The sequence below is a fragment of the Panthera onca genome, chromosome E1 (genome assembly GCF_046562875.1).
Source record: "Panthera onca isolate mPanOnc1 chromosome E1, mPanOnc1 haplotype 2, whole genome shotgun sequence".
NCBI classification, from domain to species: domain Eukaryota; kingdom Metazoa; phylum Chordata; class Mammalia; order Carnivora; family Felidae; genus Panthera; species Panthera onca.
Genome location: NC_138352.1, coordinates 33,240,232 through 33,262,312, shown reverse-complemented (window position 1 = coordinate 33,262,312; position 22,081 = coordinate 33,240,232). Strand labels below are relative to the sequence as shown.

The window sequence follows — 22,081 nt, the reverse complement described above, 5'->3', positions numbered from 1 at the left end:
CGCCTCCCTTCCTCTGCTGGGGAGCCCAGGACTCACTGCAGAGCATAGCCCAGGGCACCAAGGCCCCCTGGGTGGCCAACAGCACGGGGCCTCTTGAAATGTAGGTGTAGGTGTTGAGAAAGTAAAAGACACTAAAGGCCCAGTTACAAGTCGGGTGCGTTCCACTTCTTTGCTTTCCACAAAACTGATGGAAATTGTCAGCTGAGAAGTCATTTAAAATAAATTTTGGGGGGCGCCAGGGTGGCTCAGTCGGTTAAGCATCCGACTCTTGATTTCAGCTCAGGTCAACATCTGATGTTCCTGAGATCGAGCCCCTGCGTCGGGATATGCACTGACAGCGCAGAGCCTGCCTAGGATTCTCTTCCTGCCCCTCCCCCACGTGGCCTCGCTCCCTCGTTTGCACCTTCTCTCTCAAAAATAAAAATAAAAACAAAATTTTTGATGATAGGTATATATGCAATTTAAGGCAAAAGAGGAGGAAATAGCATAAAGAATCATATAATGTTGCTGTAATAAAACTATTTTCAGCCCCATCTAGTTATTTATATGAACAAGATGTTCCATCCTTTACATCTTTAAAAACAAAACCAGGGGCGCCTGGCTGGCTCAGTCGGAAGAGCGTGCGACTCTTGATCTCAGGGTCATGAATTGAAGCCCCATGTTGGGTGTAGAGCTTACAAAAAAAACAAGACACTTACACACACACATGCACACACAGAAGCGGTATTTGAGGCTGTACCCAGTTCCACCCTAGCAAAACATAACATTCACACACACACACACACACACACACACAGAAAAATGTTCTACCTGTCTCATGAAGAGATGCAGTCCCGTCAAAATAGTACTTTGCTACTGAATATTTATTAATAACTATTCGTAATGTGTTGGTTAGTTTTTTTATTGTGTGCTGCTAGTCATTGTAATAACTAATCTAGGACATGTTTTGAATATTTGGAGCCTTGTGGCCCCAGGAAGTATTTCCTTGCCATTTGTACAGATATTTTTGTTGAAGCAACATGTAATAGAGTGAAGAATGAAAGCCTTTAAGACAGAAAAGTACAAACTAGGAGAAAATTCTTTAGGAGAAGTAGAATAACAACAAATCCAGGGAGAAAAAGAAATGACACAGGGTTTGTACGAGGGAAAGAAGAGCTTGTATTTTTTAAATAGATGACGGTGCATCAAATCACTGTGGTAACTGGATTCCACTGAATACATTGAAGAGAATCATGTAGCAGTTTGTGTTTTAAGATGTAAATATTTACATTATCCTGGAAGTTCTATCCTTTGCAACTATTGAAACTTGCTTTGGAAATACTCAGATGTTGAGTTGAAAATGGGCCAGGGAGTGCATAGTTTTTTCAAGATGATTGTGTGGGTGCACAAGGAAAAACAGTTTGAAGGCCACTGAGAGAAACGGAGTCCTGTCTGATCCCCTGTGAGGAATATCTCTGAGCCTCCCCTGCTTTTTTGTTTGTTTTAATTTTTTTATGTTTATTTTTGAGAGAGACAGAGACAGAGCATGGGTTGGGGAGGGGCAGAGAGAGAGGCTGCGAGCTGTCAGCACAGAGCCTGACTTCTGACGCGGGGCTCGAACTCAGGAACCACAAGAATATGACCTGAGCCAAAGTCAGACGCTTAACCGACTCAGCCACTCGGGCGCCCCTGTTTTAATTTTTTTTTTTTTTTAAGTTTAACATTTATTCCAAGAGAGATACTGAGACAGGGGGAGTGGGGGAGGGGCAGAGAGAGAGAGGGAGACAGAGAATCCCAAGCAGGCTTTGCCAACACAGAGCCCGACTCGGGGCTCAAACTCACAAAACTGTGAGATCATGACCCGAGCCAGAACCAAGAGTTGGACGCTTAACCGACTGAGCCACCTAGGTGCGCCTGAGACTCCCCGGTTACCCCCACTTCCTGGGGCTCCAGTCCAATCTGGGGGGATTCCCCTACAGGAGTGTTTTCTTCCTTGGGGGCCAGCTGCCCACCCACTGTTATCTCACTCAGTCTTCCCAACAATCTGGCAAGACAGGTTCTGCTACTGGCTGCTGCAGGGAACTGATGGCTTAGCCGAGGTTGAAACTTCCCAGGGTCACACACCTGGAAGCAGCAGAGCCAGGATTCAGAGCCAGGCAGCCTGACCCCTGAGATGGACCCCCTAACCTCTCCCGCCTCCCACTCAGCACCTCCATGTGCACAGGCTACAGACCCTCCCGTCCACCCCAGTCCTGGTAGTTGAATAAGTTGCCTATTGTTTGTGAGCCTCGGTTTCTGGTCTGTGAGGTGGGGTGTTAATACCCATCTCAGAGGGTGGTAGTGACTAACGAATGAGATGTGATGGGCCAGAGTGCCTACCAGTCTGTCCTGGCTCCTTCACGGAGTAGGGGAGTCCTTTACTAGCCAGGACAGACAGGAGGGCCGGGGGCTGGAGCCTCCCTGAAGGGTTGATTTCAAGAGAAGCCTCAGGCCCCAGTTCTGCCTTCCTGACCATGTCGCCCGCATATGAGCAGCTGCTGGCCAGCAGAGAGCTCTGGCTCGCCCCTGAGCTGCCATCTGCATCCCTCTCACTCATGTTCTCTTTCTTCCTTTCTCTGCAGTTGGATCCACAAACTGTAGAAACCAAGAACTGGCACACGGATGTGATTGAGATGAACGGGGTGAGCCCAGAGACACAGGAAATGTCTGCACAATGGGTGGGCCTCTGGCTGCTGTCCCCAGGGTGCCGTCTTACCCCTGTCCCCTCAGCCCGGCCCATTCCCCCCTACACTGCCGGCACCCTGCCCACTCCCACCCTGCAGGTGTTGCGGGGAGCCCTGGGTGGTGGACGTGGCCCTACGGGGAGGGGACCCCTGCATTCTGGAGGCACTCATGCCCCGGGGGACTTGTGCCTGCCGTACCCCCAACCAGATCAAAGTGGAATTCTCCATGAAGTTCACCAGCCGAGATATGAGCCTAAAGAGGACCCCGTCCAAAAAGCAGACTGGAGTCTTCGGCGTGAAGATCAGCGTGGTGACTAAGTAGGTGCCGCCTCCGGCATATTGAGTGCTGGCATGAGTGCCCGGGCCCCCTGCCAGCCCCCGTCAGCCCCTAGTCAGTCACCCTCCAGCTCAGTGGATGGCCAGTTTGGAGGCCGAAAGTGGCCCGCAGAGGTCTGTCTCTGTCTTCCCCAGTGCTTTAGAGATCAACAAGCCAGCATTTGAGCACTGGGAGATTGCGAGACTCCCAGGCTGTCAGCTTCTTGTAATGAACGAGAGGCTGTGACCACTGAGGCTTGGCAGCAGCGGGCTGGACTCCAAGGGGTTGCTGCCCCTCAGGAAGGGGGACGCGCCCGTCTGCCCGCCACCTCCTGTCTCCCCTTCCCAGGACCTGAGGACCTGAGTCCTCAGTGGACTCCCTGTTGGTCCCCCGTAAGCATTTGAACCTGAGATCTGTGCTCTAAGGAACATTCTTTTCTCAGAGTCTTTGGGCTTCTCTCCCAAGCCTTCCTCCTGCCTTTGTCCCTTGCTGTCCCTCAGCAGGCAGGCCTTGGGCTGGCTGGGTGGGGTGTGTGTGGCACAGCCTCTTAGCCCTTTCTTGGGCCCTACCCCCTGACGCCAGAGGCTAGTGCCTTCCAAGGCCAAGGTGCGCAGAGTTGGGGTTACCCGTAGCCATCACGGGGAGGCCCTCTACCACCCCCTCCCCTCCCCTCCCCTCCCCACCAGGCGGGAGCGCTCCAAGGTGCCCTACATCGTGCGGCAGTGTGTGGAGGAGGTGGAGAAGAGGGGCATCGAGGAGGTCGGCATCTACCGGATATCAGGGGTGGCCACCGACATCCAGGCGCTGAAGGCCGTCTTTGATGCCAGTGAGTCTGGTAGGCCCCACCTGGGCAGTGGTGGGCAGAGGGCACTCTGAGAGGCTCAGCCACCTGCTAGGGGAGCCTGGAAGAACTGGAAGCCTTCTCCACAGAGAGGCCCTAAGTAGCTGATGGCAGAGGAGCCTTGGTCTGTGAATCACAGTCCAATGTGGCACGTGGTGGGTCATCTCTGAGTCTCTAAAGCAAGGACTCCACCTGTATTTTCTTGTGATCCTCCTCCCCTCCAATCTGTTATCCATTGCCATAGGTGAGGAACTGAGGCTCAGAGAGGCCAAGTCGCTTGCTCGGGATCGCCCAGCTTGTAGGTTTGAGCCTGACTGAAACTCAGATCTTTCTTACTCCAGTGTTCCTGGCTTTCTTGCCAGCTCCCTGGTGCCTGGTGGGCTGTAAGGAATCTAAAGGGCTTTAAGCCTGAACTGGCTGGCCCGGGCTCCCCTTTGCTATCTCCAGAGCCCTGAGCACCCTTTGGGAGGGGCATTGCTCCCCTAGCCCTGTAAACTCCTCAGTGGTGGGTCCTGACCTTTCTGATTCTTCTTTCCTTCATCTTGTTGGTTCACACTGCAATAGTCAGGAAACCTGAACTGGCCGGGCAGTGCTGATTCCATGAGAGCTGAGGTGGGGCCTGTGTTCAGGAAGCCTGGGGTGAGGGGCTGGGGATGTGCTGGCATGGCTCCCCTGTGCAACCTGGAAGCTGAGGCTTCGTCAGAACATGATTTTAGGTGTAAAAAATGTGCACTGCCTTCCAGAGAGAGGCTTAGCAGTGGGGAGATTCCAAAGAGGGTGTCTGACATGTGGTGTGAATGTGGCTCCAAAACTCTGGATGGTGAACTGTGCTCCCCTCCTACCCCCACCCCGGGGCTGAGTCACAGACCACCTGTGGGCACTACCTACATTCCTGCCCTTCCTGGGGAGACCAGAGCAGACACAGAGTGGGTGGGGGGCTCCCCTGGCCGTGTTGTGTGGGACAGAACAGGCCCACCCGCCCAGATGAGGACTATGTGGAAGAGAGGGGCTCAGGCCGCCACAGACCTGACTGCGCACTTCCTCTGCAGATAACAAGGACATCCTGCTGATGCTGAGCGACATGGACATCAATGCCATCGCCGGCACCCTCAAGCTCTACTTCCGGGAGCTGCCCGAGCCCCTCCTCACAGACCGACTTTACCCAGCCTTCATGGAGGGCATCGGTGAGGTTCTGGGGGACCCGAGGGCTGGGCTGAGCCAGACTTCCCTGACCGCAAAGTGAGGACCAAGAGATCCGTGGCTTCCCTTGCTTGTTGGTCTGCCCAGTGCTCCGGGGCTGCGTGACCGAGTGGCCCAAAGGGTGAGGTGTGACCTGCTGGGGCCTGATCCAGAGGTGGACCCTCGCTCACTTGCCCCTCTCCCCTCTTGCCCCTGTGGGCTGCCCTCTGTGCTTCCTCCTTGAATACTGACCTCCTTGCTGGAAAGCCAGGCATCCAGGGAAATGTGCCCTGAAGTGGGTGGTCAGGGCCAACATCCCAGAGCCAAGGACAAGCCTGGCTGGAGTGCACTTGAGATGGCTGGAACCCAGCCTTCCAGAGGAGCACTCCCTCGCTCTCACTGATGCCATGGGTGGGTGGAGGCTGAGGGCCTCGGCCAGCAGGGCTCCAGCCTCCACCCACCCAGGCGAATCCAGGCCTGGGAGCATCCCTCCTGCCTTCTCCCTCACTCTTCCCTCCTGCCTCCTGATTCCTCCCTCCTCTCTCCTACCACTTCCCTCCTCCCTCCTACCTCCTCACTCTTCCCTCCACCCTCCTGCCTCCTCCCTCCTGCATCCTTCAGGAGCAGATCAGGGCTTCAGCCACGGCAGGAAGTGAAGAGCCCCACGGAAGGGAAGGCTGTTCACTGCCGTGCTCTAGCATCAGAGGCAGTTGAAAGAGAGGAAACATTCGTGCCAGTATCATCATTCTTTAAACTTAGCCTTCTAGACCAGGCATGGGGAATGGCAAGAGCTGTAGAGGCCCACGTGGTAAGGGGAGGAAGGGTGCCTGCTCCCCACCAGCCTACCTCCTGACTGAGTTACAGGTCATGGGTGGGGGCTTCTGTAGGAACTAGCTGTTAATAGCCCACCCTTGGGAAGATACCAGGCCCTTCCTACAGGGTCTGCTCCCCTCAGGGGAGCACGGCAGCCCAGGCTCTCCCTCAGGGTCCCATAGCCTCCTGACCACGGGGGCGCTGGCTCGGGCCTGCCCACCTGGGAGCTGAGCTCCAGCCTCTCCCTGCTTTCTCCCCAGCCCTGTCAGACCCTGCTGCCAAGGAAAACTGCATGATGCACCTGCTCCGCACCCTGCCCGACCCCAACCTCATCACCTTCCTCTTCCTGCTGGAACACTTGAAAAGGTAATGAGCAGGGGCCCAATTGGGGGAGGGAGCAGGGAGCCCAGGGCAGGCCCCTGCTGGGGAGGACACATCTACTGGGGGAGACCCCCTTTCTCAGCTCTTCCTCATGGGCGCTGGCCTCTGCTGGGCCATCCCTAACAGGGTGAGGGTTTGCTTTTCAAACTCTTGCCCTCAAATTCTTCTGTTTTGAGAAATACTTGGGTCCTAATAGTGACCTCAGGTATGGGCCATAGACTGCTTAGAAAGGCAGGGTCAGAGCCAGGGACTGTAGATGGATTTTGCAGTTAGTGGTCATTCAATCACCATAACATTTTTTAAATGGAACGGAACAGACGGCATAGGGCATGCTGTGGGCAGTAAGCGTGCATGTTGTGGTTCTGTTCGATTACATGCGGTCACGTGTTCTGGGTTCGGATGTAAAGTGTGTTTGTTGTGGGTCACAGTCAAAAAAGTTTGAAATGCACTGGTCTTGACCCTCACCTCACCTAACAGGGAAACCGAGCCCCAGTCCACAGGGATTTGCTTGGGGTTAGCAAAAACTCTGTCCTTAGAATGCACGTCCCCAGTCCTAAACTAAGTTCCACCCCCACACCACCCCCACCGTCTCCCCCGCCCTCTCTGTAGTCAGCTCTAACCGGGAGCTGCTGAAGTTGATGCTTGCAAAGTTCCGAACTGAAACCAGCCCTCACGGTGTCCCCGCCATTTGCCTTTGAGCCCAGCACTGGTCCAGGTGTAAGTGGGGACAAAAAGTGTCCTGGTGTCCCTTAAATCTGTTTGTCACCCAGGACCAGGGAGCTCCTGAGTTGGGGCCATGCCGAGGGCCGGCTCTTCCCTGAACTCAGCTCTAGCCCTCAGGCCCAGGCTCCGGGCTGCAGCTCAGCCAGGCCAGCTCTAGAGGGCCAGCAGAGACCTGGAAACGCCTGGGGCTGCTGTCTTGTTTTTCCCATTATGAGACATTTTCCCTCTGGTTTGGCCAGGACCGAAGCCCCAACCAGTTCCCATAGTTTGGCGAGCACTGTGGGGAGGACACACAGAGAAGGAGTGGGAAGGGAAAATTCATTAGGTTTTCCACCCTGGGAACTGGGCACAGTCTGTTCCCACATCTGGGCCCCTGGCTGGTGTGTGTGTGTGTGTGTGTGTGTGTGTGTGTGTGTGTGTGTGTGTTGAGGGGGCTGGGCCAGCCGCACAGCTGCCTCCTGGCATGGCAGTGTTTGTCTGCCCGTTTCCAAAGCAGTCAGCATGCGCATTGTGGCTCTTGCCCAGAGGCTGGGAATGATGGTATAGTTGGGAGCTGGGAGGAGGCACTGCTCAGGGAGGGAGGCCCAGCGCCTCTTTGATGCGTTGGGTGGTACTGGGTCTGCCAGTACCATGGGTGGCAGCCCCTGCTGCCACTCAGGGGAAGTTTCCACAGAGCATGAGGCCTCTTATGCAAGAGAGGCAGAGAACGATCCAAAGGGAGGCAACTCCGGGGTCCCATGAGGAAGACCCTTCTGGAAAGGCATGGGAGGAGAGCCCCTGGGCTCCGTCTGGGATTAGGGTGGTTCTTGCCACAGCACAGCCAAAGAACCTCAGGTCTAGTGAGTGACTGCTGCCGGAGCACTGGCTCCCTACCTCTGGCCCCTGCCACTGCCCCACACACTGTGGCTCTTCCTCTGGGCCATGCACTCCAGCTTCACCGATCACGGGTAGAGCACAGAGTGGCGAGGAGCACTGGCTCTGGAGGCAGACTGGCTCTGGAGGCAGCACTGGCTCTGGAGGCAGACGTATTCCATCCCAGCTCTACCACTTGCTAGCTGTGTGACCTCAGGCAAGTCACTTAACCCCTCTGCCCTTTGGTTTCTTCATCTGTATGCTGGAGATGATGATAGTTCCTGCCCAAAGGACCGTGAGGAGTATGAGTTACTATAAAGTTCTTGAATCTGTAACATCATCAAGGGAGTTGGGGCAGGCCCTCTGGCTCTGGCAGTTTACCATCAAGGGGTGGCCCACGAGCTAGAATCTAATACAGGAATGTGCAGGGACATAGCTGGAGACTTGGTCCATTGGCTTAGTCCCTCCATCCCAAGAGGTCCCCACCCCTAGGAGAGGGAGGCTAGTACCCACCTTCTGGGAATGCTTCCAGTTCTTCTAGCTCGGGCCAACGGTCTGGAGCTCTGAGCAGCTGCTGAGAAATGACTTCTTTTTTCTCCCCTGCCCCAACCCTTTCAGGGTTGCTGAGAAGGAACCCATCAACAAAATGTCCCTTCACAACCTGGCTACTGTGTTTGGCCCCACGTTACTGAGACCCTCAGAAGTGGAGAGCAAAGCACACCTCACGTCGGCTGCAGACATCTGGTCCCATGACGTCATGGCACAGGTACCGCCAGCACCGCCCGGAACTGGGGCTGGTAGAGGCGGGCGACAAGCTTCCCCTGGGGGGCGGGGAGAACAGCTCAGACTCCCACACCCCTTCCCTCCTTAGCAGCGGGGTAGGTGGTCTGCGGAATGTCACCAGGGAGGCAGGGCTCGGGACCAGCATGACAAAAAAAAAAAGGCTGAGCCTAGACCAGGGGCCCAGACAGGCTCAGGGGCACAGGAAACATCCGGGGTCTTGTCCTCATGTGTAGAAGCTCTAGGATTGCTTCTAGGGTCGGAAGCTTCCCTGGAATCCCTACAAGATTCAGGGCAGAGTCCAGTCTGGAGACAGGGCTGCCCAGCCAAAGCCAACCTCTGGAGCAGGTTGGAAGCTTCTGACTGAGGTTGGGGAAGTGGCCCCAGGCTCCCTGACCCTCTGCCCTGCAGTGCCCTCTGCTGCCGCCAAAAGGCAGGCACAGCTGGGCTTCCAGTGAGGCGAAGCGGCCTGAGGGCAGGGAGGGGAGCGGCACAGAGGTGACCCCAGCGCAGGGACCGTTTCTTCCCAACAGATCAGAAGGCTGGGAGGACGGGGACCCAGCCTGAGTCTTCCCTGTCCCCCCACAGGTCCAGGTCCTCCTCTACTACCTGCAGCACCCCCCCATTTCCTTCGCAGAACTGAAGCGGAACACACTGTACTTCTCTACCGATGTGTAGCCCAAGGTGGGATCAGCTGTGGGGGCGGCCCGAGCCAGCCCCTCCAGCCGGGGGACCCAACACAGACTTGAAAGACTACAATAGAAAACTCCCAAACCCAGCACTCCAGACTCCAAGGGACACAGATTTCCAAGAACTGGAATATGTGCATCTTTCGTGCCACCTTGTACAAAGCCAGCTGACCCAGCCCCCAGCCTCACCACCATGCCCCGGGCCCCGCCCTCTGTACCTCTAGTTGTGTCTAATGCCCCGTGCTGTTCAGGAATTGTTTTATGTCTATTTGTCATGCAGAAATGGTAGTGACCGACCCAGTATGGGCATACAGACAGCCTGCTTTGTTCTTTCATTTCCTCCAACACTTTCTTTCCTCCTGAGTCCAGTCCAAGGGCTTTTATTTTGCGCTCTGTAACCACTGCCAGCTTATCCTCTCTTGGCCCTGCTCCCAGATTGCAGTCTCCTGGCAGCCTCTCCTCGGGTTTCCTCCACCCTCTACTTCCTCCCAGCCTGCCCACATGCATGTGCAGCCTTGGTTTTTGCTCCATCACTTTGAAAGTTGAGGAGACCCCGGGTGGCGGTGGCGATGGTGGCTTGTCAAAGGCTGCCGCTTGCTGCCCCCCGCCCCCAGCCCTTTCCTTGTCCTCTACCTGTGGAAGCACACCTGCTTTGCCTTGCTGCCTGTGCAAATGTTGGACAAGGGGACAGACTCACACTAATCCTCAGCTTAGCACAGAGCTGGAGAGCAGATTTCTGGAATTTTCCACCTGACAATCTCCATTTCTGGGGTTTATCTGTTCTGTCTCCTGCCTACTTTCACTGAGGCATCTTTCACTGTTTCTTCTGCTTTTCAGTTCCTTTTCCCCTGGTGTTCTATTTCCTTTGAGCGTAGAGACTCAGAAGTGACCCAATATTAAGAGAGCCAGAGGGTCAGGAATCAGGGGAGGTGGGAGGCGGGCCACTGAGGAAACAAGACAGGTTGAACATTCGGAGGGGTGCCATGTAGCACCAGGTGCCCCGAGTTGGGGGGAAGTGGCTCTCAGCAACAAGGAATTATAGTGGCTTTTGTAGTGGAGCCAGGTCTCTAGGGGGGGCAACTAATATGGCTGAAGCAGGTATCTAGAAACACGCAGGCTCCATCCAGGAGGCAGTCCTTCCTGGCGCCTCTCGTACCTTGCGGTACCTTTGCCTTAGATGTTACACATCCTCCACAGCCAAGCACTGCCACAGGGCAGCCCCCGAGGCCGTGTGTCCCCCAGGGCCTAGGAAACACAGGCAGGGTCCAGGTCCAGTAGTAGCCAGTCATCCTGGTGCTGCCTCCCCACCCACCCACAGCTTCTAGATGCAGCCTTTTGGGTGAACTCTAGGCAACTCCAGAAGTGGGGAGGAATGAGGAGTCATGGGCAGCTGCCTCTTTTGGGACTGGGATTTGCTGGGGACTTTCATTGTTGACTATCTTCCCCAGAGCAGAGGATCAGCAGGTTCTGTTCCCAGCTCGGAGACCCCTTTCTCCACACTGAAAGGACTGAGAGGTATCTCCTCCCACCTGAGCAGTAGCTGCCAGCATGTGGCAGGTGGCTTCAGAGAACACTCCTAGGCTTGAGCTGTAGTACACGGCTCTCTGGCTCCATGTGGCAGAGAAGTAGAGAACGGTTCCCTTAGATTGTGCTCAGGGCGGAGTTTTAAAGAAGGGTTCGCTGGACCTAAAGGTAGAACGTTTGCTCAGTGAGAGGCAGGGAGGGCCCTTTCTGATCTTGTTTACACCTGTTGCCCAATCTTGGGCAGAACGGTACACATTCTGTGCACATCAGAGGAAAGAAATGCCTAACAGGAGGGAAATACATAGCTGCCTGTTAGCGGTTCAGCGAGGATCCCTGCTCCTTGGGACAGGAGATGGAGAAAGAACACCATTTGAGTCTAAAGATCCCAGCTTGTGACCATCCCAGGAGTCTCTGCACTCAGGAGTTGGTGTATGGCATGGAAGGCTTCTGCTTCCAAAAGCCATTAATTAATGGTAATGAACTGGAGGACCAGTTAGAGCTAGTTACAGCCAAAAAAATGGGTGCCTCCCACTTCCCTGAAACAAGAGACATTTGCTTCTCAGCATCAGGTAGCCACCACACCCCCCAAACTTGCTTAAGCAACTTGAGAACCGGAGGAAGGCTGCAGGGGCTGAGGAATGCAAAAGGCTCAGAATATTTATAAATTCCACCCCCAGGGTGGGGAGGGGCAGGTACCAGACATGGACTAAGTTGCATCAAGGAAGTAGCCCATGGGTTCTCCTGAGAGTCAGGGACCGTGCAGCCCAGAATCCCCAGCCACTGTGCCCAGCCGGGCAGGCTGTGCCAACAGGAGCCCAGCTGACAGGCTGCAGGAATCCCAGTATGCCCATCCCTGCTGGCAATGGCTGTGGGCGGCCAGTTTTTGCTGATACAGGTAGGATGGGAACCTTCATTAATATTTCACTTTAATTAAGTTGGTAAGGATATATTTTTTTTGGTCTATGTTCTGTTTCAACTTATGTAGATTATTATAAATTGATGTAAACCACGTGAGAGGAAAATGTTAATAAAAAAAATGCAAAGCCCCAACATTTGCACACAACCCAGCCCTGTGGTGTGGACATTTGTATACTCAGTAGTCCAGGGAAGACCACCAATCTAAACATTTTAACTCCTCCAGCTGCATCCAGATGGGAGCTCCCAGGAATCTGTGTACCTAGTCAACTTCCCTTGAGCTTCCCTTCAGCCTACAGGGACTGTGGCACCTTGGGGGGAGGTGAGCCCAGCCCCCTCTGTGTGCTTCACAGAGGTCTCAGGTCAGTCACTAACCAATTCCTTTCATGAAGGACAAAGGCCCCAACAACCTGGACATCAGTGTGCCTCCAATAGATGGCAGAAAGTTGTCCATACCAGGGGAGTTTTCTTATTTTATGTAAACTCTTCTCTGCATTTTCCTTGGAAGTGGGCGTCTTTGGGGCAGCCTTTTGGCCTAGTCTGATTGTTGGAGAGGCTGGATCCTCTAGGGGGCCCTGCCTCCCTTTAGGAGAGCCAGTAGGGTTAATATAGGTTCCTACCAGCCTAAGCCATTGGACACTGTTTATTCTGGAGATCAGCAACAGATGTCTCTGAAAATTGGTGTTTGGTTTATGAGCTCATACTGACTCCTTAGCCATCTAAAACAGGAAACTATTCATCTCCTTTCTTGATTGAATAGTCAATGTGGACAATGCTTGGCTTATTGAAGTGATGGCTACTGACAGCCTAGGGCTCATCTGTCCAAGGCGGTCATGAAAGCAGCATTTCTTGTCCTCATTTGGCGTATCTGACCCTACTTTCTGGACCGGCTGGTAGAAGATGCCAGGTATCACAGCTGCCAGGTAGGAGTGTCTGTTCTTGCTCTCAAAGTGCTTATAGGTGACATATTTAGGGACTGTATAGGAAACACTCTTTTGTTCCCAGACCTCTGAGGATACTCCAGCTGGCCTAGGGGCAATGAAGTCTCACACCTGTGAGACTGGACGGGATATTATATAGAATTCACCACATAAGGACAGGAATGCGTTGGCTCACACTCATTGCAAAGGAAACAGCATGCATAGCCAGAGGAAGGTGTTGCCAACTGAGTTGGACATTATCACTCATGTATACACTCACACTTAGGGCATCTGGACACGTCAGCTGAGTGAATTCTGGTTAAGGGTGGGTGAGCTAGAAGACAGCAGAAGGGGGGAAAGAAAGCAAAGAAAAAAGAAAAGATGAAGTTAGCGTGCAGTAGAAAACAGGAGGCGTTACTGCTGGCTGAAGGCGGTTGGAATTATACAGCCCCACAAAGCCTACCTGCCTGCCCCCAAGTGGCAGAGCCTGAGCTCATCACCTTCATGTCATCACTGAAGCACCGGAGTAAAGAAGGTCTCAGGGCAGATCCAAAAGCCTATTTTCTTTTGCCCCAGGGCACACAATTAGGATGAGCTTCTGTTTTCAGAAAAAGGCCACTAGATCAAATAAAAAACACTAAGATGTTAAAATACATCTGTAGTATGTATTTTACAAAAATACATAACCTGATACCAGAGAATGAGCGTGGTGGTGAACAGCCGATCTTCACCAGCAGCTGCTGTGACTTAGCAGGACCACAGCGGGACCCTGCGCATGTTGTGTCCTTGAGCTGGGCCTGGTCCAGCGGTCAGAGCCTAAAACCAACATGGCTCAGACTGTTGGCCTTCCCACCAGGCGGCCGGTGGGGTTTTTAGAAGAGGCCAGGGCTTATGCGTGGAATTCCGATGCATCCTGGGCCACGTCTAGGCTGGGCTTCCTGGAGGGCAGGCCCTGGCTGAAGTAACAAACTCAGAAAACACTCCTCTGCAAGCCCTGAGAATCAAATGTACCCAGACGCTCAGGTGCTTTCTCAACCTCTGGGCTACCTGGCACCATTTTTGGGAATTGTGAAATTTGAAAATAAAAATAAACCACCTTTTATTTATTCATTCATTTTATGGTATGAACGGCCTTTATTATTTATAATGGGAAGTGGAAGAGGAGGGGACAAGACAACTCCGGCTCCAGGGGCAGAACCAAAGACTCACTCTGTCATTATCCCCCCCTCCGCCACCCCAAAACTAACCAACCTTTTAAACCGTAATATAATTTTTTTAAACAAAGACAACACTAAACATAATGACAAAATGGGAGAGAAGGTGTAAATTCGCCGTGCCCTGCCCTCGTGTGAGATGGATGACTGCCTGGAGCTCCGAACTTCCTGGTGTACGTCCAGTCGCCTCTGTTCCCAGCACCAAACAACCAGAGGGCCAGCTGTGGTCAGGACTGAGCTTTGGGGAGCTTAATTCCTACAAGTCATCACACTGACTCCTGATCTGCCCGAGAGAGAGAGGCTGCCATGGCACATCCCCCACTAGGCGTGGCTAGAACCCAGGAGCAGACAGTATGGCCACTCAGAGGCTGGGGGCAGAAAGCAGCCAGGTGGCTCCCTCACCACACCAACTACACGAGGGAAAACAAAGGTCTTCGGTCTCGGAAGCAAGTGCCTCGGAGTGGTACAGAAACTGCCCTCCACGGAACAGCTCTAATCTTGGGCTGGCACTGTCCTTCCCGGGAGGCAATAACTCTCACCGTAGGTAATAATCAATCGCAGCAGAGAAAGCAGCAAAACCTCCACAACCAATGACCCCGGCCTTTAAGCCCGCTGTAAAGCAAACAGAAATGGCGTTACGTGTAGTGACGAACACAGGCCGCATTCAGGAGTGTGCCTGCCCCATGAATGCAAGAAACTGTGGAAGCATTCGAAGTCATTCAACAAACCCATCAGATCCACAAGACTTCAACGAGCTGTGTATACAATCTACTCTAGTGTGCTTTATATAAGTGTGCATTTGGCTTTTCTCACTCCAAAGAATTACTATTTGCAGCTTCATGAAATAGCCCCTCACAGGCAGGAAACTGGTTAAGAGAACCAGCCCTTGGAAGCAAGTGAAAGCGCACAGCCTGTTACCCTGATTTGTTTATGAAATAAATTCTTGGGAAGGTGATCAAAGCAGTCCCAGAGGGAGCCAGGCTTCTCAGAGTCCCTGACAAAGCGGAGCGATGGGAAGACCAGAGGAAAAGCTACTCTATAAATCACAAATGGCTGTCAGAGGAGCAAAAGCAGCTTTTAAGGACAGCAAATCATCCTGCCTCTCAGAGAATGAGAAAGCAGGCTATTTGGGTAAATCAGGGCACGGCAGAGGGGAGAGCGGCCCAGCAACGGACACTGTGCAGAGTCCAGACACTGACACCCCATATCCCACTCTTGACGGGCACGCCAACAGGGAGAAGTGCAGGGGACTGGTTTCTTCGTTGTTTACGGCTGACAACCTGACATTTGGCTTTCCACGGGTAGGAGTCTAAGAATCTTCAACATGAAAAGACATGACTGTATAACTTACATACAATATTAAAACTGACAATTGTACAGTATTAACAAAAATGTCTTAGCTACTTGAAATGCACAGAGCTGCGAGTTCAGCACGGCCTGCCGTTTGGAATAAGTGGGCTCTCGGGAGCTGAGTGAGACCTAGCCATGCTTCCGTACTTATCCTGCAGAGCAACACATTCCAGGAATTACTGGGAGGAAGTTCTTTCCGTCTTTTCAATGTGAGCCCAGTTCCAAGATCTAGATCCTTCTGTGATTCTCAGCCATGGGTGATTTTGTCCCCTGGGGGAAACCTGGCAATGTCTAGAGACACTTTCAGTGGTCAACCAAGGGATGCTACTAGCATCTAGTGGGTAGAGACCAGGGTTACTGCTAAACATCCTACAATGCAAAGGACAGCCCTACTCTCCCTCCAGCAAAGATTTACATGTCCAAGATGTCAATAGTGCCAAAGATGAAAAATCGTGACCTAGACACTAGAAGTTTCCAAAATGAAGTTAATACAAAAGTAAATGTGATTTACTTCTCAGAGGGAAGAATATCAAGTGTCCACATATGCCTTGGGCTGTCCCTGAAACACTCATACATTTGGAAATGTTAACTACAGCATGTTGTCCGAAGCCACAAAGAAAACCATGTGAGAGTTGTTTACTAACCTCTGAAACCAATGGCTCCTCCAGTGATGCAGCCACTAATGACACTGTTCTTCCAATCTGATTTTCCCCGGTACTGTGGGTGGAGAAGTGCAGTTTAGAGCCAAAGAAACAAGCCAGACAAGATGATTAAGGGGGAAAAAACACAGCGTTTCTAGCTGGCCAAATTAGTCCCTCCCCAAAGGAAACCTAATCTTCTTTGCTTTCAAAAGTATAGTTCCTAATTTGAATGTGTTCTTGGATGCTTCCTGAAGGTGGTATCAGAGTGCAGAAACCAAGCGTACAATTTGACAAGTAATCAAAATCTCTTTGGTTCTCCAATAAGTCCCATGGTTAAAATCATTAGCCAACCTCTGGGGTGCCTGGGTGGCTCAATTGGTTAAGCACTGGACTCTTGATTTGGGGTCAGGTCATCATCTCACAGTTCGTGAGACTGAGCCCAGCATCTCAATCTTGGGATTCTCTCTCTCTACGCCTCCCTCTCTCACACTCTCTCTCTCTCAAAAATAAATTAATTAAAAAAACAACTTAGGGGTGCCTGAGTGGCTCAGTTAAGTGTCTGACTTCGGCTCAGGTCATGATCTCACAGTTCATGAGTTTGAGCCCCGCATCAGACTCTGTGCTGACATCTGAGCCTGGAGGCTGAAGCCTGCTTCAGATTCTGTGTCTCCTCTCTCTGCTCCTCCCTGGCTCATGCTCTGTCTCTCATTCTCTCTGTCAAAAATAAATAAAAACATTATAAAAAAATTTTTTTTTAATTTAAAAAATAAAATCATTAGGGGCACCTGGGTGGCTCAGTCGGCTAAGCTTCTGATTTTTGCTTGGGCCATGATCTCACAGCTCGTGGGTTTGAGCCCCACATCGGACTCTGTGCTATCAGCATGGAGCCTGTTTCAGTTCCTGTCTCCCTCTCTCTCTGCTCCTCCCCAGCTTGTGCTTTCTCTCTGTCTCAAAAATAAATTAAAAAAAAAAAATTTTTTTTAATAAAATCATTAACTTTTTTTTTTTTATTAATTTATTTGGAAAGAGAGACAGTGCAAGTGGGGGAGGGGCAGAGAGGGAGACAGAGAATCCCAAGCAGGCTCCGCACTACCAGCAGAGCCCAGTGCAGAGCTCGATCCCATGAACTGTGAGATCATGACCTCAGTGGAAGCCAAGTCGGAAACTTAACCAACTGAGCCACCCAGGCCCCCCTAACCAACTTCTAACAGAGACATGAAAAGATGTTCAACATCATTCATCATCAGGGAAATGCAAATCAAAACTAAACAAGGTATCACCTCTCACCCGTCAGAATGGCTAAAATCTACAACACAAGAAACCACAGGTACTAGTGAGGACATGGAGAAAGGGGAACCCCCTTGCACTGTTGGTGGGAATGCAAACTGGTGCAGACACTCTGGAAAAGGGTATGGAGTTTCCTCAGAAAGTTAAAAATAGAACTGTTAGGGTGCCTGGCTGGCTCAGTGTGAATATTGACCTCAGGGTCGTGAGTTTGAGCCCCATGTTGTATGGAATTGTTGAATCACTACATTGTACACCTGAAACTAATATTACGTTGTATGTTAACTAACTAGAATTTTAAAAACTTAAAAAAATAAAATCATTAACTTCTAGCTTACAAAAAGAAGTAAAAGTAACGCAAACCCAAATCATAAATGCACGAGAAGTTTACATTATGGACTAATGGAAATTCAATTTAGCGAGTACCAGACATTTCTGATCTGCTTTCTAATTAACATTCAGAGCATTTCTCTTTAGAAGTCATAACATGGCACAGGCAAGGCTTTCTCAGAAGGCAGAGACACTTACAGATTCTACCAAGCACTCAGTGCAAGAAAACATGGCGCCCACAATGGCAAAATTTTTGGCGTAGGACATCCCTCTCTGCCCCATGTCTTTAAGAACTTCTTTCGCTGTCGGCGTACGATAAGGATCCTTAGGGTCAAAGCCCACATTGGTATCAATGCCGGCAGTGAATACCCCAAATGCACCTCCCAAGACAAATCCTAAAAACAAACAGAGATGAAGATTTCTTTGGCATGTTTTCTGGGTTACCGTAATGAGGTCCTACTCGAATAGCACATTTTGGATGGCCACCAGCGAAGAGGACGCTCCCTGCTGCCCCCTCACTCCACCTTGCCACTCAAGCTCTCCACTTACCTGGTTTCCACATCACACAAGCTAAGAACTACCTTGCTGACAGCTTCTTCTTGGCCTCCCTTTGGATCTCTTCCTCCTTTCATTGTCTAACATTCCTCAAGATTCAATCTTTAACCTTTCATTCTGTCTATACTCAGACATTCAGCTGTTAACTTTGCATACCACTCCCGTGACAATGGTGACATTCATAACTGTCACTGAGTACCATGTGCCAAGTACTCTGACACTTTATAGTCACAGCTTCATTTATTCTCCACAATAGTCCCATGAGGTACATACTATTATCCTCTCCATTCTGTAGCTGAAGCAACTGAGGCTCAGGGAATAACTTCCCTAAGGTCACAAAGCTGCCAAGTGGCAAATCCTACAGTGCTGTCCCCATCTCCCTGAGCCTTCCTGAGCCTGCTGGGCATTTCCATATACATGTCCTCTCATCACATCAAGGTCAATGTTTAATGAAATCATGGGCATCTCCCGTCCAGACTTTCTTACTTATGGCTCCTTCTTTCCAGTCACTCTCACTTCAAACCTCAAGGGTATTTCTTTTCTTTTTTTTTTTTAAAGTTTATTTATTTGAGAGAGAGAGTGCACGTAGTGTGCAAGAGCAGGGGAGGGGCAGACAGAGTGGGAGAGAGAGAATCCCAAGCTGGCCCTGTGCTGTGAGCACAGAGCCCCACTTGGGGCTCGATCCCACAAACCGTGAGATCATGACCCAAGCCCAAACCAAGAGCCAGCTGCTTAACCTACTGAGCCACCCAGGCTCCCCCTCAAGGGCATTTCTGACTGCCTCTTTGCTTTCCTCTACAACCCTACGTTCACAATTACCATCCTAGTCTAGGGCCTTTATCACTTCCACCCTGGGGCACTACAAAGACTTATTCATCATTTCAACAAATATGCAAGTGATGTATTAGAGTCAGGCACAATGATGAACAAAGACCGAGGCCAGGCCTCACAGAGCTTCACTTCAGCCAATTCCCTATATGGTCTCCCGAAGCACCAGACTTTGCTTCACTACATTCAGTGCTGGGTCATCAAGTTCATCAATTACCGCCCTAATGCCTATAGGCAAAAGTTCATCAATTACCGCCCTAATGCCTATAGGCAAAACGCCCAAATACTCAACCCCACTTGCAACTTGAAAGGACATTTCTCTTCCTCTTAGTCTACTCCCATTCTCTCAATCCTTTAAGATAACAGCTGCAATCTCACCTCCTCTTGTAGCCTTCCCCAAACCAAAAACAAAACAAAACAAAACAAAACCCCTCTCTTTGCTTTCAACTATACTTTACATCTGCAACTCTCGCCATATTTGTTTCTGGATTGTCTTTCATTCTCAATGAGATTTCAACTCCTCTGCAGATGTGGCCAACCTTTTTACAAGAGGCACACCATACATTCTCAAATCCTCAAAAGGTTTAAAAAAGAAAAAAACAAAAAAAACAAAAAACAAAAAAAAAAAGGAAAAAAGAAAAGGGCCAACGCCAGACGTCTTTCCCCCTTGTTCACCGCCATCTAATCACATTGGCGTCAATGGCCTTTCCGTTTTTCAGACTTCAGACTGGTTCCTACCAGACCCTTTGCATTTGCTGTTCCTGTTTGTCTGCAGCACTCTTTTGCCAGGTCGTTCTCAACATTCTTGTTTCTCTATATATTAAAATGTTAGCTTCATGAGAACCAGGCTCTTGTCTCCCCCTGTCCCTCCACTACCAAGCATGTGATAGTTGCTTATGACAATTTGTTGAAAGAATCCTTATTTAAAAGCGAATCAACGAATGAATGAACGAAGCCAACCATTTTATAACCAACCTCCAGGCCCCGGCCCGAACAATACCGATTCTCTGATCCAATTTCCAGAGGCGAAAACTAACCTCAGGGCTTAGAGTGGGTTTACTCGAGTTCATGGATCGAGACAGGGGTGTAGTCAAGGTCGATGTCCACAGGCTCCTCGCCTCCCAAGCGCGTGGTCTTCTTGGCAGAGGACCCCTCTGCCGTCCAAGCCCTCAGCCTCCCAATGCTCCCCCCGCCCCCCAATCTTGCCTCACCTCCCACGCAGGCCAGCGCTGCCTTGAAGGCGCAGCTTTCCATTGCCTTCTCGATCATCTTCTGTTCCTCACTCTTGGTGGGGCTCGGGATCCCACCCAGACTACTAGGCTCCAGAAGCCGGGGCTGACGCTTGTCGCCCACCAGGTATTGCAGAAGAAGGCTGTACTGTAGCGGGGCTTCGTCGGAACCCGCCGCCTCAGTCGCGGAGCCCCCCGCACTGGGGGCAGTCGCCGCCATGACTGTAGATGCTCAAGAAACCCGGGCGTTCTTCCCGCAGCAGATTCCGCAAGCTTCCCGTTGAGGGCCTGCGCGCCTAGCCACCGTGACGCAACGGCAGATTCGCCACGACCAGCAAGACCAAGAAGCTGCGGAAGTAAAGTCCGTTCGTGCGCACCGGACGGAAGAGATATCATGTTCCCCCAAAGCCTCTTGGGAATACTGAATCGGTCTCGTGCAGTATCCAGTGGCACTGACAAACAAGATTTAGAGTTCACAGAAAGCACCCTCTGCTTCGGGCCTGCTGCGCGGGGGGTACCGGGATTTGTAGGCCAGGCATTTCCCAGGAAGCTTTGCGCGGGCACTCGCCTAGCGGCCTCTGGAACTCTTGACCGGGTGGGGAGCGGTAGCAAGCCCGAGAGGCTGCAGAGCGCCGGAGTGACGGCAGGGGACGCACGCGCCTCGCCACTGCTTTTCGAGCCTAATCATTCCTTGAAGAAGGGGGTTGTGAGAGGTAAATGATGGAAGGTGTTTTGTAAATAAGTGTGAAAGCGTGGTACAAATGTATGCAATATATGTTTTGTTTGACAGTTAAACCTTTGAGGAGAGAGAAAGGGCCCAACAAATGAGTGAACAAATGAGCTAAGCTAGCCAAGTATAAGAAAAATCGGAAGGATGGTAGGAGGTGGAGGCGAATGGCCAGATGGAGAGCTCAAGGCTGAGGCTGCTACTCCCTCCAGCCAGTTGTTGTCAGTGGAATTGGGGACGTAGGGCTAGCATTGCCATGGGAAGCCTGATTTATATTATGTTAAACCAATTAAAGTGTTTACCAGCTTGCAAACTCAGAATCTAAAGGTAAACTGTGAAATAATACTATATATGAACCCAGAAAAACTTTTACAGTAGCTTTTATGGTACTAAAATAGATCCCATACTGTCGCACTGATCCAGCAGTGTATTATTTGAGTGTAATAGCTAAGAGAAACATCAATGCAAACAGAGGTGGTGAGCGTTGCCAGGCAACATAGGCAGAGATGCTTCTTTGGTACCCAGAGTGCTCTGTGCAGCCAAGCACACCGTATGATTTGCCCTGCTTCTGTCCCCACCAGGCCGCTAAATGAGCTGCTCTGAAGGTCCCGCGTGGATTCCCAGTTGTTGAATCTAATTCAGACCTCATTTTACTAGACTTCTCAACATTTGACACTGTTGACTCGTCCCTCATTTTTTTTTTTTTTTTTACAGTTTATTTTTATTTATTTTGAGAGAGATAGAGAGCAACCAGGGGAGGGACAGAGAAAGAGGGAGACAGAATCTATGTGGGGCTCGAACTCACGAACAGTGAGATCATGACCTGAGCCAAAATCAAGAGTCAGAGGCTTAACCAACTGAGCCACCCAGTGCCCTCCCCTCCTTTTAAAAAAAAATTTTTTTTTTAAATTATTTACTTATTTTGAGAGAGAGACAGAACATGAGCAGGGGAGGGGCAGAGAGAGAGGAAGAGAGAGAGAATCCCAAGCAGACAGGCTCTGTGCACTGTCAGTGTGGAGCCTGACTAGGGCCTTGAATTCACAAACTGTGAGATCATGACCTGAGCTGAAATCAAGAGTCAGATGCTTAACCAACTGAGCCACTCAGGCACCCCCTTTTTTTAAAAAAAGTTTTTGTTAATGTTTATTTATTTTTGAGAGAGGGAGAGAGAGAGCATGAGTGGGGGAGGAGCAGACAGAGGAGGGGTCAGAGGATCTGAAGTGGGCTCTGTCAGCACAGAGCCAGATGTGGGGCTCGAACCCATGAACCGATCGTGACCTAAGCCAAA

The 22,081-nt window shown here is 51.2% G+C and overlaps 2 protein-coding genes across 6 annotated transcripts in view; one reads left to right on the top strand and one right to left on the bottom strand.

The window, feature by feature from the left end:
- Positions 1-11,863, top strand: part of ABR (ABR activator of RhoGEF and GTPase) — a 182,802-nt gene extending 170,939 nt beyond the window's left edge. For all 5 annotated transcript variants that reach the window (XM_060646871.3, XM_060646874.3, XM_060646872.3 and 2 more), the window contains 7 exons: positions 2,601-2,660; positions 2,911-3,020; positions 3,705-3,844; positions 4,909-5,043; positions 6,112-6,217; positions 8,426-8,573; positions 9,176-11,863. In XM_060646871.3, the coding sequence (XP_060502854.1) occupies positions 2,601-2,660; positions 2,911-3,020; positions 3,705-3,844; positions 4,909-5,043; positions 6,112-6,217; positions 8,426-8,573; positions 9,176-9,265 (789 nt within the window). In that variant the 3' untranslated portion in view covers positions 9,266-11,863. The remainder of the gene's footprint in view (positions 1-2,600; positions 2,661-2,910; positions 3,021-3,704; positions 3,845-4,908; positions 5,044-6,111; positions 6,218-8,425; positions 8,574-9,175) is intronic.
- Positions 11,864-13,685: 1,822 nt separating this feature from the next.
- TIMM22 (translocase of inner mitochondrial membrane 22) lies at positions 13,686-20,405 on the bottom strand. Its single transcript, XM_060646876.3, has 4 exons — positions 20,049-20,405; positions 17,653-17,849; positions 15,844-15,916; positions 13,686-14,461 (listed from the first exon to the last, which is right to left on the bottom strand). Exons 1-4 carry the CDS (start codon positions 20,284-20,286, stop codon positions 14,385-14,387), a joined length of 585 nt encoding a protein of 194 aa, XP_060502859.1. The 5' UTR covers positions 20,287-20,405; the 3' UTR covers positions 13,686-14,384.
- Positions 20,406-22,081: the final 1,676 nt, after the last annotated feature.

Bases quoted from the DNA above. Each gene is read 5' to 3' on its own strand.
- TIMM22 (XM_060646876.3), bottom strand. From the start codon at position 20,286: ATGGCGGCGACTGCCCCCAGTGCGGGGGGCTCCGCGACTGAGGCGGCG. The intron at 15,917-17,652 runs GTAAGTGTCTCT...CTCCACCCACAG, and splicing joins CTGAGTGCTTGGTAGAATCT to TACCGGGGAAAATCAGATTG. The intron at 14,462-15,843 runs GTTAGTAAACAA...TTTGCTTTACAG, and splicing joins AGGAGCCATTGGTTTCAGAG to CGGGCTTAAAGGCCGGGGTC.